We start from the raw sequence: 14,345 nt of genomic DNA, 5'->3' as shown, positions 1-14,345 counted from the left end.
TTTCTTCAGGGTAAATAGAATTTCAAACTCTCCTGGGTCACAGGGGCGATGCCTCCTCCACAGGCAGAGAAAGCCCCTTGGGAGAGAAGAGATGAAGTTCCGACATGCAAATCATAAGGCCCTGATGCACAAAGCAGCTCAGGAAATTTGTGTCTTCCAAGTGGGAGCAAACCAAGATCCATGAGGTCTGGCTATTTGGACTCTGCATTTTTGCTTAAATTCTGGACTTTTGTTTGAAGACAGATTCTTCATTCTGGTTATTACCTCCTCATGCCAACATCCTGAATGAGGGAGGAGACACAGAAGTAATGTTTATATTACTGCATGCTCCATTGAATCACATTTGGCATCGCTGGCTTCTGAGCTGCCCTGGCTCTCCTGACAGACACCCCTTAGCCAACGTTCAAGCTATGCTTTGCTCTCTTGTATTCAGAACACAGCAGGGCTTCGTGAATGCATCACTACTAGGGGCACAGAAGCACACTGCCAAGTGCTTCAAAGCATCCTCAACTGCCCCAGATACTCATGACACACAGAAATACCCAGCAAGACACAGAAAAGTTGGAAGAATTTCATTCTGTCCCCTGCTTCCCCTGCCCCCTTTGTCCACCAATTCTGCTTTGGCTTTTCTGTCCTGCTGCTGCTGCTGTTAGTCTTCAAGGGGCTACAGAGCATGACTGCAATCCCAGACTCGTTGCCCTTAGAATACAGGTAAGACCATGTAAGAGAGACGAGAGGCATGGTGTTACCATATCTGAAACTGTACCAACAGTGAACAGCTGGACAACACAAAGGGGGTGCCAGTAAAGCAGAACAGGTCAAAGGCCCAAGAGTTCTCTCACCCCTTCTGAAGTAGCCAGTAGAGTGTACCACCCTGGGAACAAAACTGACTCACTGAACCAAATGAGGATAATTAAAAAAACAATATCCTGTTACTTGTGGGGCAAGGGGGAAGACACAACAAAATTATTCGCCTCAAGGGAATGGGCTAATCAAATTCTGCAAGTGAAGCCTAAGGTCCTGGTTTGAAATGTTTAAACTGTTGGGAATGCCAGTTCAGACTCCAGTACTTTCCACCTACTTCCAAGGCTTTGGTGCATATATGGAGGATCTACAGCACGCTGCCTGGGTATGGCCGAGCAATGGAGTATATGCAGAGATCCTGGCTGTTCCAGGGCACAGAATGCTACTGAACTGGGGCTTTTCACATCCTTCTTTCATTGCTGCACTGCTTGCTGGGCATTATGCCCACCCCAAGAAGGACACATTTCAGAGCAAGGTGCTTAGGACTGGTTTGTGAATAAAAATGTGAATAACTAGCACTTCTACGATGTTTGGACACACTTCTTCGTGCCACTTTGCAAACATTAACCACTGCAAACAATTGCTATTATGATGAGGTGGATTGTGCCTGGCTGTGATGTGAGTCATTAAAGAGGTGGAGGCAAGAAGCCTCACCCTTTCACAGCAGGTCCTGTGCAAGAACTTGCTCACAACATTGAAATGGCGGTTGCGAGATCAAAGCAACAGGACAGAATCAGCCCTCCATTGCACAGGCCTCCACAGAGGAGTCATTTGAATGAAATAAGCAGCACAGCTTTGAGCATTTGTCCCAGACAGAGAGGAGCAAGGATCTACTGCAGTTTTGGGGGAGTATCTGTTAATGTGGGTTCAATTATTGAGTGCTATTATATAAAAATAGCAGTTCTGGATTCAGCCAGGACAGTGAAAGCCAACCACAAATGCTGAAAGCCCAACAAGAAACAAAGCAGGTATCCTTGAAAAGACAGAGGTGGGAAAGCCTCTTCCCTAGAGGACTTACAGCCTACTCCAGCTGGCAGATAGATCAATAACAGATGGATGATCCAACATCCATCTCTGCACCCCTTGAGGTAAGCTCTCTGTTCCTATTCACAATACCCTTGCTCATTAATACACAGCCATCCAATGAACTTAAAACATACACCAGACCTTCACTTGATCCAAACCCATCAAATGCTACCTTCAGTTCTCCACCCTGACCCCATCTGTCACTGTGCTGGCTCACATGAAGTGTGGATCTTTGATTGTTAACACAAAGGAGGAGCAACAAGGAAAGGGTTGGTTCTGAATGCTTTGAATCTAGCCCCTCCACAGTCAATCTTGCAGTGCATATGGAAACAATGCATATACAGGTCTTACTGTCTTCAGTCCTGGCTCAATTGTCTCTCCCTCCAGTGCCTTACAGGGCAACCAGAGAAGGTTCCAACCATTTGCTTATAGAGGAAATAGTAGAACCTGCAATGAGTTATGTTGTTTATCTCATTAGTGTAGGAGAGTCATAACTCAAAGCTCGTGTGAAAGGCTGGGGGAGGAGGAGAAAAGGAGGAGGGAGTTATGTGCAGTATTGTGTGAAATTAACCCTGAACTGTTTATCATGAGATGCAGTTTTCTGACTCCTTTAACAAAGAGGACAGTAAGAAACCAGGTTAATATGCTGAGATCCTGACTCTCCTCTCTGTTTTTCAAGCCCTCTGTAAGTGAAAAGAGGTCCTGGAGCTTTGCCATTTGTCTTCATACCGTTTTTCAGGTTAGGGATACTAAATGGCAGTGAACACAGCACACGTGACAGATACCAGGGTGGTTGGCAGAAAATTTTCAGAGCCCTTCAGTATGGGCATAAGCGCATTGTGTACAGCCTGAAAACAGGCATGCTAAAACTGTAGGGGGATGCTTTGACCCACCATAATACTACAATAAATAGATGACGCAAAGACACCCGAAGGAGCACTAAATGGGCTAATAAAAATCAAGAAAGAGGAGAGCAAATATGGGGGAGGAGGGCTGCTTCATTTCACACTGATTATTCTAATTCAAAATAACAAAAGCATCAGATTTGGTGGCCAATGCAGATGCAGTAGGCTTGTTCCACTTAAGATTCTCTGTGAAGATTGTTCCACCATTAGTCTCCACAGCAGACCTGCAGGAGAAATGCCACTGATCACCTTTTGCAGGGTAAGCTGCCAAACAGTTCACAGTATGAGAACTGAGGAAAAAAAGATTTGCACAGTGAATTTGCTCAAGGTAGTCCAGAGAGCTTGTGGCTGAGAAAGGCAAAGTGTTAAGATCTCTTGGTTCCTGGTGTGATGCCGTTAAGATGATTTCTTCTGTGTGGAGACACCAATGAAACCCATATGAGACTATCTATGTCTATCTTTGTAGCAGATGCTCTTGCCAAAACATTACTTGTGGATATAGTGGATATATACCTGCTTATTACTGCATTTAAAAGGATAAAAATAGCAGCACCTTACTCATAACCAGATGGTATAAGAACAGAAATTCCTTAGGTAAACGGATTAGCAAAAAAAAATGAAAGCTAGTTTTGCCAAAGCATAATCTCTTAGGAATGGGGAATTTTCAGCTGAAACAAAAAACCAGCTGTGGTCATGAAGCAACCTACAAAAGAAGGGTTAGCCCAGAACCTCAGACAACTCCCAGCTTGTAAACCACATTCAGCGGTCCCAGATTACCCCAGTAGTTTTGGCAGCTGAAACATTCTCAGGGTATTTTTAACGCTGGTAAAACACCTGTTGCATCCTGCACCAGAAGTAGCTGCATTTTACTACAGAAAGTTTTCTGACAGTACTGCAAGACAATACTAAATCTACTTTGGATATTTTAGGAATAGGAGCAGTGCAAGGATCCTTCCCTCAGTATATCCTAGGAAAGGGACAGCGAAAGTTTCAGCTAAGCACTCTTCAGAAGCAGCAATTGCTTTCTTAGCCCCAGGAGCAGGGGAAATATCCTATGCATTCCTCCCAGTCCACCTCCTGCAAACGGGCCAGTGGAGGAGGTAAGAGCAGGCTGCACCATCCCATAACTCTAGATCTGGAGTTTGGGGGGGGTTCAGTATGGTTCCTCCCAGTCCACCTCCTGCAAATGGGCCAGTGGAAGAGGTAAGAGCAGGCTGCACCATCCCATAATTCTAGATCTGGAGTTTGGGGGGGGGTTCAGTATGGTTTACAGGAACTGGCATGTGTATATGCACATGTGTGCACATCTTTCTTCCGGTGCCCATTCACCCTAGCCCCCTCCCTGCCTAGATTCTCTGGTTTGCGCTGAAAAAAAAATCCCCCCAAAAAGAAACCCACCTTGGTGCCGTCAAAAAATCTGTTCCCAGAGCTAATGGTGGGTCAGACACTGAGCCATACTCTAACAAAATTGCCCCTGGGGTTCAGGAGGACTTCTGTCTGAGTAACAGCTCCAGTCTTTGAACTGGTGACTGTCCTTTGCCTTTCAAACAAGGATTTCAGATGGATTTACTCTAACAAAGGAAAGACTGACCAAAGTCTACAAAAATAACAGTGCTTTTTTCCCTTGAGCTTCACTGAGCTTTGGAACAGGCATTAACCAAAGCTCTTTAAGGACATATTCCAATTTCTTTCTGCACCTGAGGAAACTGCGGCTCCAGAACTGATATCCAAGTAACTTGTCCAAAGCAGAACTAGGAGTTATAGGTATATTTCTAACCATCAGAACAACGTTCATTCCAGTAACTGGACTCTCCTATATTTTACCTTGGCTTTATATCCTTCCCAATATAATTCCTTATTTTCAGCATTCATCTGAGAAACTCCCACCTCCACCTCTCCACCCTGAAGATAACTCCAGTCCTGCTTAGAGCAGAACATTGTGTCTTCTACTGCAGACTGGGATCAATAGCATTAAAAGAGCTACAATGATGTGGCCTTAGAAACTACCATGTCAGGCACTTCTCTGGGTAGAGAGAGAATAATTAGGATGAGCTCTCTGCAGTTACCAAAGGAAATCCCCTGCAGGCACAGAGGTTTAGGCAGCTTCTCTTCTGTGTGGCCTGTAGCAGGTTTGAGCTCCTATTAATTAAACCCCATGAGGGCTCAGTGGCCAGCCCTCCATACATGCACATGCATACACAGACACAACACTACCAACCTGGTCCCCTGTGCCTTTTCTCCATCCAGATGTAGCAGTTGTTCTGAGCTACCCCAGTTTGTGAATCCAGGAAGGGAAGGCGGACGCTCCGCTCAGCACACAGCCGAGAGTTGTAGCTGCGACAGTGCTCAATTGCTTCTTTGTAGAACTGGTCCCCGAGTCTGCCAAAAGAGACAGGGCATAGAGAGTAAGAAAGATTGCACTGCCCCCTCAAACAATGGACAAGCAGAAAAACTTTCCCTGAACGCATGCAAAGCTTGCTGACACGAGACACTGCTGAAGCAGATCATGCAGAAAGTGCCACCAAAAGATCAGACTCTCAGGAACTGGACACAGATCTTTTCAGTAGTGACATAGCTACTGAATGAGCAAATGATGCAACCAAACCAGCCCATGACCCTGGGTCAGGCAACATATACACCATGGTGAACTCATTCTATTGTTTCTCTTCCCCTGTAGTATGTCCAGCCAATTCAGCAGACTAGTCATTTCAATCCTATGTTACAGCAACTCTTGCAGTATATTTTGAGCAACCAGCAAGCCAGCCAGGTTTAGAAGAATTTCACTCCAGTATTTCTGGTGTCAGAGAGACCATAAGAGCAAAGGACATAGTCCTCATTTTGTGTGCTTCTGAGGTGTGAAAACACACCGCTTAACAACTAGGGCCATGTCTGCAATGGTCAGACTAGACATTTTGTCATAACGCTTCCAGAGTTTTCCACAGTCAAACCTGAGGTACCAACAGCAGCAGGCTACAACAGTGACCAGTAAGAGCCAGCATGGCTAATGCTGCTTTCCTCTGGAGCCCAGTGCGAGGAACAGTTCGAAAGACAATGTCACTTATTTCATAAATAACTATTTGTTCAAAAATTCTGTAGAATCTTCATCTTCCCTTGAGAAAGGTTTAAAAGCTCTGCCTGCTGGAGATTACCAAAATCCTCCCTCCAAATTTTTCTAAACAGGGAAAAGCATCAAAGTAAAGCTACCCTGAGGACACAAAGCAGCTGTCATGCTGGAGCCTTGCAAAGTAGGTGGGCCACGCTGCTGAACCTCATTCTTGATCTATTGTCAAGGTGAAATTCAGTCGTGACATGAATAGCTAGAACAGCTACCCATTAGGGGTAAGTTCATTAGAAAATAGGAGTAGAGTGATATACAGCATAACTTGCTCTGACTCTGATATTCATTAGTGTGCAAAAAGAGTATAGCATGCACAGCAAGGGAGCTGAAGGGATGCATGCACAGAGATAAAAAAGGCTCCCTTTCCTGTTCTATTAGTTGTTTTCCCCACTACCCTCTTCCATAGGCACAACTGGCATTTTAAAAGTATACTCCTTTTCCACACCTCTGAATGTCAAATTGGTGCAAATTGCTCTGTTTTACCATCTGTGTCTTTTTTCTGACTCACGTCTTTTAAGTCACTCCTTGGTTGCACCTTATGACTTCCATGTGAGCCATACTCTTTTTCCCCTGGGCTGTACTGGCCCAATATCCTCTCACTGACAGGGCCCAACAGCAAAGGCTGCGGGAAGAACACAAGAGCAGGGCAAATACAGAGGGAGGCACCCCTAGTTTCCCCTTCTCACTTCTGATGATCAGAACTTAACTTCCCCAAGTCTCAGGTTACCCAATGGTGGGGGTATTATGTTTAATAGACCTTGATGAATCTTTCTTCCATGAATTTATCCAACCAACTCTTCAACCCACTTACCTTTTTCATACCTAAAATGTTGTGGGGCGATGAGTTCCACAGCTGAAATACGATTCATGTGAAAAGAGCATTTCCTTATGCTTGTTTTAAGCCATATCTCAATTATTTACAATTACAAGCCCCTAAGTCTCTCACAAAGCTTCCATCAGGTCATTTTTCTAATGAGCAGAGGGTATTCAGCACACTGAGCCCCTGGATGTGGAATGAGCACCGTGGCTGGATGCTGGAGCCCACCAGCTTCCTGCTGCCCTCTGCCACTCTGACTTCACCCACCGCATTTCAGAGTGTCTCCAAGGGAGGGAAGGAGGCAGTCCTCCGCAAGCAGGAATTGCGCACAGGAGTCAGTACATCCTTTGGCTACAGAGACTTCCTAAGGGTTGTTCAGTGGCATCATGCAGCAGTGAATGTCTGTATCAATGTGGTGCCTCACAGCCCTGTCCCGCCACTGCTGACCACCACCTCCTGGGCAGCAGCCAATGCGGGGACCTTAGCAGGGTAGCTGAAGGAGAGCTCTCTGGACTGTACCAGCGAGCAGAGGGCAGAGCCGTGGGCAGAACGTGTACAGCGGGATCCCTCCGGACATTGAATCCCCTGCAATGACCTCAAACCCCTTTTTCCATAAAAAGGGGGGGGGAGCAGAGGAGAAAGGAAAAGATAAGCTGCACTACTATACAAAGAATGTGACTAGGAAGAAATGAAAGCTTATTAAAAGCCGTAATTAAAGTTGTACACTTGTGTAATCAAAGTCAGTAACAAGGAGACTCCAGTTGATCAAAGATTAACAGCTCTTTCCACAAACACTTGAGCTTTCACAGAGCTATGCAGATTCCCCCTGTATTAAGCCAGGGATACTCACTAACTCCAAGGAGTTTACTGGAAGGAAGAGCACAGCCGTGTGACAACAAACTGCCACTCCTGTATAGGTTTTCTTTATGCTAAAAATTACTCCAGTCATTAGAATATGCACACCACAAAGCATCCGTATTAACAAAAACAATGCGTCTCAGCAACCCAGATACAGGATCTGGCTGGAGATGACCTCAGTTTCCACCTTCTTCTATGAGTGAAAATAACTATAATTCTTAGAATGTTAAATATTTGGCTTTAAATGACACTGTCAAGTAGGGTGTAAGATTAAATTTCAGATTTTTCTAAGAGGGAGAAAAGGGGTTTTGAGATCCTAATGGCAGAGAAGCTACCAAGTTAATGGGTCAAATTCACTCCTGACACAATCTTGTAGTCTAGCTGTTTCATTACATTAAAGATTTTAAATACACATCTTTTGCATAAAGAAAAATAATAATTTAGGAGAAGCATTTAGTCACATCCATACTTTAAGAAAGCTTGCCTTGGCTCCACTACAGCAAGCATGATCAAATACCCCAGCCCCTAAGTATTCACTGGAAAGGTATTCAGATACTGGGACCTTGAGCACTTGCCCTGACTTTAATTATAAATGGAATCTTTAAAAAGTGACAAATAATCAAATACAGGAAAGTAAAGAAACAATATTTCCTTATGACAGTCATATCTCAGTGGAAAACAGCTTCCCTGCAATTACTTTTGGGTGGTTGGTTGTTTTGTTTTATCATTAGTCTTCACTGGAGTGACTCTGACTTGTTCCAAATTTCAGGGGGGGTTTTTTAAGGAACTTTAAACTTACAGATATTTTTTTTTCTCTGTTTTCAGTGCTACATATCTAAATGCAGCATGTTTTGTCTTATGCAGGAAAACCAGAAAGTATTATTAGAATCAGGGCAAAAAAGGGAAAGTACTGTCTTATTGTGCTCATCACTGTGGAGTCATGGAGGTGGGACAAATCCCAGCCCCGTCCCAAGAGGTTTACAATGGAGCTGGAGAACAGATAAGGGCGGGAATAAGACTGGAGAGCACATGAGCTCAGATGAAACTCAAGCAGATCAGCTGAGTTTGAGCAAGCAAGATACATGAAGAGAAAAAAATAAATGGACAACATTAATAGTAAGAAGTGGATCATATGTCAGAAAGATTAATTATTTGATTTTACATGCTTCATAGTTTTCCCAAGCTGTGTTGCTATGGAAGACTTACACTTCATCTCCTGAAAAAATATCTGTAAAAACTATGGGGAATTTCTGCATTATTTTTATGAAAAGTATGTATGAGTCAGTGCTGTGCTGTGACTGACTGCAAGGGTCGATTCTTCCCTTTGGACACAGGAGTGAAAGGTCACACAGACTTGTCTAGATTGATATTAATGACACAAAATCATCAGCATATGCGTAGATTTCAAAGATACTGGGGAAAAAAATCAAGGAGCGCACATGAACAACTGCTGGCCAAAGAAGGCAACTCATACTGAAAGCAGCACAACTGGAAATAGAGAATAAAGTTGTCAGCACACTGCAAAAAACACACAGCCCCTCAGTGCTGGGGCCACAGGTGAAATCCCAGATGCCTGGGACAGGCCGGCCGGTGACACTGCTGGCATGCACGCAGGCTTTGCATTTACATTCCAGCCTGGGGACACCAAAATAACCTGGTTCTGGCTGACTAATAAAAGCTCCCTGGCTTGGAAAAGAACAACCTATGCTATTATAATCTTCTGCAAGGCTGCATAGGAGGGGTACATGTCTAGTAGAAGTTAGGGGCTTTTTTTTGGTGAAAAAGGGTGGGACTGAAACTAAACAGCAGGTTCAGAGCAGCATGAACAGGGAGGTGAGCACTCTGAAAGCACCACCAGCCCCGTGGGTCCTGGGACAGCGATGGAAGGCTGGTGCAACTTTATGCAGCCTTGCAGGTAGTCACTGACATGAGAGCATGCACCAGGATAGAGGATCAGACCCTGTGACTTTCATGAGGTCACTGTTCTTTTAAGCATGAAGAAACTGAAGTTTTCCATCATGGAATCAGGTCAGCTAATAACAAAGTCGGCGAAGAACAACACTTACCTTCTCTCAACATTTGCCTGCCTGCTCTAACTAGACCATAAGATTTCTGAGCAGACTTACTTCTGACTTACTACTTTTCTGTACAGTACCTAGTGCCATGACTCCTCTGTATAGGCATGCCTTAAATGAAAAAAAAACAACAAGAACTGGCCTGGTTTATAAGCCCGTAAGTTAGCAACAAGGACCAAGAGCCTGGCTTCACTCCAGCCACTTCAGGACATTTGTTTCTCTGCTGACGAGGGATCCTGATGGGCCCTAAAAGCAGCAGAGCAGCTCTCCACCACTACTTTCCAGCCCATCCTGCAAAGTCCCAGCTATTCGACTGCACTACACCTTTTACAAAAGCCACACAATGGGCAGAATCTAGCACACCCCTCCTGCAGTGCCTATCACATTTCAGATTAGGATCCAGAGAAGGAGAGCACTCACTGAAGACATATAACCATCCAAGCTCCACCATGATTACAGGTCCCCATCACCCCTGGAAAACTTAGATAACAAAGAACCAGTCCTCCTTAAGTGCAGTTCTTAAATTTCCACCAGATCCTTTGAGTATGAATCCAGATTGTCTCCAGTTCCTGAGGCCAGGCCCCTTTCTAGTCATTTCCCTCTAAAACCATGCTCACTACATGACTAGGCAAGTAAAAAGCTAATAGCACATAAAGAAATGACTAATCATGTAAAAGAAAGCAACAGACTTTTCCTTCTGAAGTTTGCAATCGTCCCCAGCCATGATCAAAAATGTGGGACTTGCTCTCCTCAAGACCATGGAGCTTTCATTTACTATACTTTTAGCCTCTAGTCTTATATTTTAGATCATTGATACTGTGAGGAACACTGAAAACAACTGAAAAAGACATTTTAAATCAGAAATTGTTCTTCAGCAGCACTGCCATCCAGTTTCAAACTGGGCAAGACCTGAGAAGTGGTGGAAAACAAGTGACCCAACATGGCTTCAGAAAATACTCTGCACTCTCCTTTTGGAGACATTCATGAATAAGTCTGGAAATGAAGCACCAGTGGGGTCTCAGGCCTTCTCACAAACATGGACAGAGACTAAGAAATCATGCAGACACTACCTGAGCTATCAGGACCTGCAACACTGCAGACCAAGAGGTACAGCTTGACCAACCGCATATCTTGGCAAGTGCTGAGAGAACTGCACTGGCTGGCTACGCCCGTTCCTTTCCAGCAGATCGCAGGAGGCCCCTGACAGGCAGCTGCTCCTCCTCTCCATGAGCCTTGACATGAAGAATGCCACAGGGCTCAATTCTTCCACCACTTCTATTTAATATCTATGCAAAACCTCCAGGGAATATGATGAAGTATATGGGCAGCAATGCCAGCCATTATGTTAATGACATGCAGCTTTATGTATCTTTCCCCCTCTCATGCATTCAGCACTCTCCCAAATCTCTCAGTGTTGAAAGCAAGGGTAGCATGGCTGGCAGAGGCTGAAGTCAGAAGAGATAGTAGTGAGGCTGACTGGAAGTGGGAAACGTTACGAACTATGGGCTAACATTGTTTATGATTCAAAGACAGACACTAATGTGGACAATCTAATAGACACAATAATCAAAGGGCCTTCCTCCCTCCCTCCCTCCCTCCCTCTCTCTCTCTCTCACCCCCCAGTCAGCATAATTCTCTTTTCAAGCAGTGGTCTGGCCATGCTCATGTGTGTTTTTCACATCTGGTCTGGCCTACTATGACTCCCTACCTTAGACTAGATAAGCAACAAAGACGGAGCTAGTTGCAAAACTGCGGTACCTAACCTATCACAAAGCAAGCCAAAGAGATCAGCAGTCCCCAGCCTGTCCTCATGCCTTTTCCTCATACACTCTGAAACACCACTGGTTTTCGCAAAGGGCACAGTGGGCTAAGTTCAAGCCGCTTGAACAGCTGCTTCTCCTTTCTAGACCCAGAACAGCAGATGCAACTGGAAACCTGTGCTTAACAGAGCCCAGTATCACCAGACTCCTGCAGTGCCTTTGGACAGCAGACCCCCAGCTCCAGAGCATCTTCCCAGAAGAGATAAAGTATTCTGCTCTGCTCATCCTCACATTACATTGCAGGACGCTAACACAACATTCATCAAAAGATCCAAGCAAAAGAAAATATGACATATTCAAGAGTATCAGACCACTATTAAGCATTAAACAACAAAGGGCTGGCTAGGCCCCTCCTTTGGCTGTACTCTTTGGAACTTCTAGTCTATAGGCAGCTTCTAAATGCTACAATCCTGCACCCTTTGCAACTGCAGAGAGGTAGGATACCGAGACTCAACAGAAATACAGAATGGCTTTCCTGACGTTAGGTGAAGTGTAACAGATTTCTCAAAATCCTACTGCAAACTCCGAGGGCAAGCCAGAAAGTGCAGGAATGTGCAGATTCAGTTTTCTCATAACGGTCAGTTGCATCTGTCCCTGCACGACATCTTCTAATGATGTAAGGGGTGTGAACATGAGCAAAGGCAAAACAGGATTTCCAGATGGGCTACAGAATGACTCAAACTTTCTGGGCTTTCAGTTTTTTAACATAAACTTGGCAGCTTTGTAAAAACCCACAAACACATGTCTATCCTAGACTCTCCAAGAGCCAGAGTCATTGAGACATCTATTTCATTTGTACACATATTGAATAATTTCACCTGATGGACAAAGAGGCCTGTATAACTTTCCCCAGCATGGGAGTCAGAGAAAAAAATGGCTAGCAGAACTGTTTCAGTAGTAGAGTACACAAATCAGACCACAAATCAGTATACAGCTGCAAGCAGAGAGTGTGTTGCTGGAGCAGCAATGATCAAAGGGTAGATGAAACGAAAGGCTTGCAAGGAGAGTTAATGTCTTTCATTGGAAGAACTCATACAGCCAGGTCAAAATGGACAAGCTTTCAAGCACTTGTTTAAAAGTACTGTGCCAGATGCATAGACTGTTTGTGGTGCAAGAGATTAGAAGCCATCAGAGAGCTGATGACAAGTTCCTGAGTCAGCACTGGCACAGCCCAGATATTACAACAGTCAAGGAGATGCCCTGAGCTACAAGTCTAGGTTGAATCCTAAATTAGCGGAAGAGCAATATGAGATTTTCGAGCACCCTCCTCCGAGAACCCAGCACTAGCCCATCCCCTATGTGTAGAAGGGCAAAGGAATCCCCTTTTGCCAGGTATTTATCAGCAGACTTCCCCTGGTGGGTTGGAAATCCCTACTGGCTATTTGTGGCCAGAATCGACAGGCTTCTCACTGCTTGAATCACGGTGTGATGCTGAATCATAACAGAGAACCTGGCCTCATAGAGTGAGCTAAATTCACTACTCTGGAAACAGTCTTAGACTGTAATTTAATCCAGTGTGAAACTACAGGTATCATCTCATGCAAAAAATCTGTCTCTGAAGAAAAATGACAAAAGGTAGGCAGAGCTTACAATTTGGGGAAAATTTATCTGATTAGCCCCATCCTCACAAGTATTGTGGAAGTATGAGAGCCCTGCCAGCATTTCCATTTAAAGAAAAGAAACAGCAGCACAAGTTAATACTGCCAAGAAGAGTGTGGTACATCAGGGTATTTCACTGACAGCAGCCTGCAGGCCAAATCTGGCTTTCAGGGTCAAGAGCTGCTGCCATCTTTGTGCCAGAAAAAGGGCCAGAGCTGGAGGTGTTCCTCTTCTTGCAGCTGCGCATGGCCTTGTGCAAGGCCTGCAGCAACATTCCCAGCTCTCAAAGCCAAAAAAGTGGGATCATTATGCCCATCTTACTCAGCAGTTAACATGCAGAGTTGTTGACTAGATACAACAGGTATGGCATGGTATGTATGTGTATGGTACAAGATGATATGTGCTTAGATGAGGTGTTTCAGAAGATTAATTTCTCGGCTCTATTCAAATATACTGGACTGTGAACAATTATACTATGGTGCTTGTGGTAATTTGTCCACTTGTCCTCTTACTTTTCTTCCATTTCCATGGAGAGGTAACAGCAGCAGTTTCCATGCCATACACCAGGCTGTCTAAGGTGTTTCCAGAGATAGACATTGCATACAATCTGTATTAGACTCAGCACAGTGACCAATTAGGTTAATCTCAGAGGCAGACTCCTTGGGGATATCTCAGAGCATCTATTCTTTCTCAGGCCAGGGTTTCTGTTTTAAAGAGATGCAGCATCATCCAATTAAATGAACAACAGGTGCGAAAGGTAATAACCTAGACCTCTTTTGTATCTGAAGACAGCAGTCAGAATTCAGCTTGGTCCTAACCTCTCCCAAAAGGTCAAAACTTCTCTCCAATTACTAAAGGAATGAACTAATGAAAACTTCAGCAACAATATTAGATTGGACATGACAACATCCAAGAGATTTTTTATATATATTTTTAAAGAAGCATCTCAAGCTGCTGGGGCTTGGGGTCACCAGAAGTCTGTTTAGCTTAGTGCAATCATAGCCTTAGGGGCCAGATGTAGTCAAAGACAAAGTCTATCCATTCAACTCCCTCAGTCCTGATTTCCCACAGTGGACCTATCTTTTGCATTCCTACATCCAGGAGAAAGGGATATTAGTAAAAAATGTAATCTATCACCCGAACTGGCACCGAGAAGCCAGCAAACCAGAGTTCTACAAATGACTCTGCTGTGACTTCCTTTGTAGCTTTAACAGTTCCCCTGCAGAACACGGGTAACACCCTACCCTTACCTCACTAATAAATCGTGTGCATTACTTTAGGCACTGTCTATACTAAAAGATGCTCAGATCATAAACAGACATC

At 44.4% G+C, this 14,345-nt stretch overlaps 1 protein-coding gene across 9 annotated transcripts in view; it reads right to left on the bottom strand.

Moving 5' to 3' along the window:
* Positions 1–14,345, bottom strand: part of DPF3 (double PHD fingers 3) — a 168,790-nt gene that overhangs the window by 93,199 nt on the left and 61,246 nt on the right. For all 9 annotated transcript variants that reach the window (XR_008234443.1, XR_008234444.1, XR_008234442.1 and 6 more), the window contains exon 2: positions 4,954–5,114. Coding sequence is in view for 6 of the 9 variants with exons in the window: in XM_052782288.1 (XP_052638248.1) it covers positions 4,954–5,114 (161 nt within the window). In the remaining 3 variants the exon portion in view is untranslated. The remainder of the gene's footprint in view (positions 1–4,953; positions 5,115–14,345) is intronic.

Source organism: Harpia harpyja, chromosome 3, assembly GCF_026419915.1.
Source record: "Harpia harpyja isolate bHarHar1 chromosome 3, bHarHar1 primary haplotype, whole genome shotgun sequence".
In the NCBI taxonomy this organism is placed as follows: domain Eukaryota; kingdom Metazoa; phylum Chordata; class Aves; order Accipitriformes; family Accipitridae; genus Harpia; species Harpia harpyja.
This window is presented reverse-complemented; position numbering and strand designations above follow the sequence as displayed.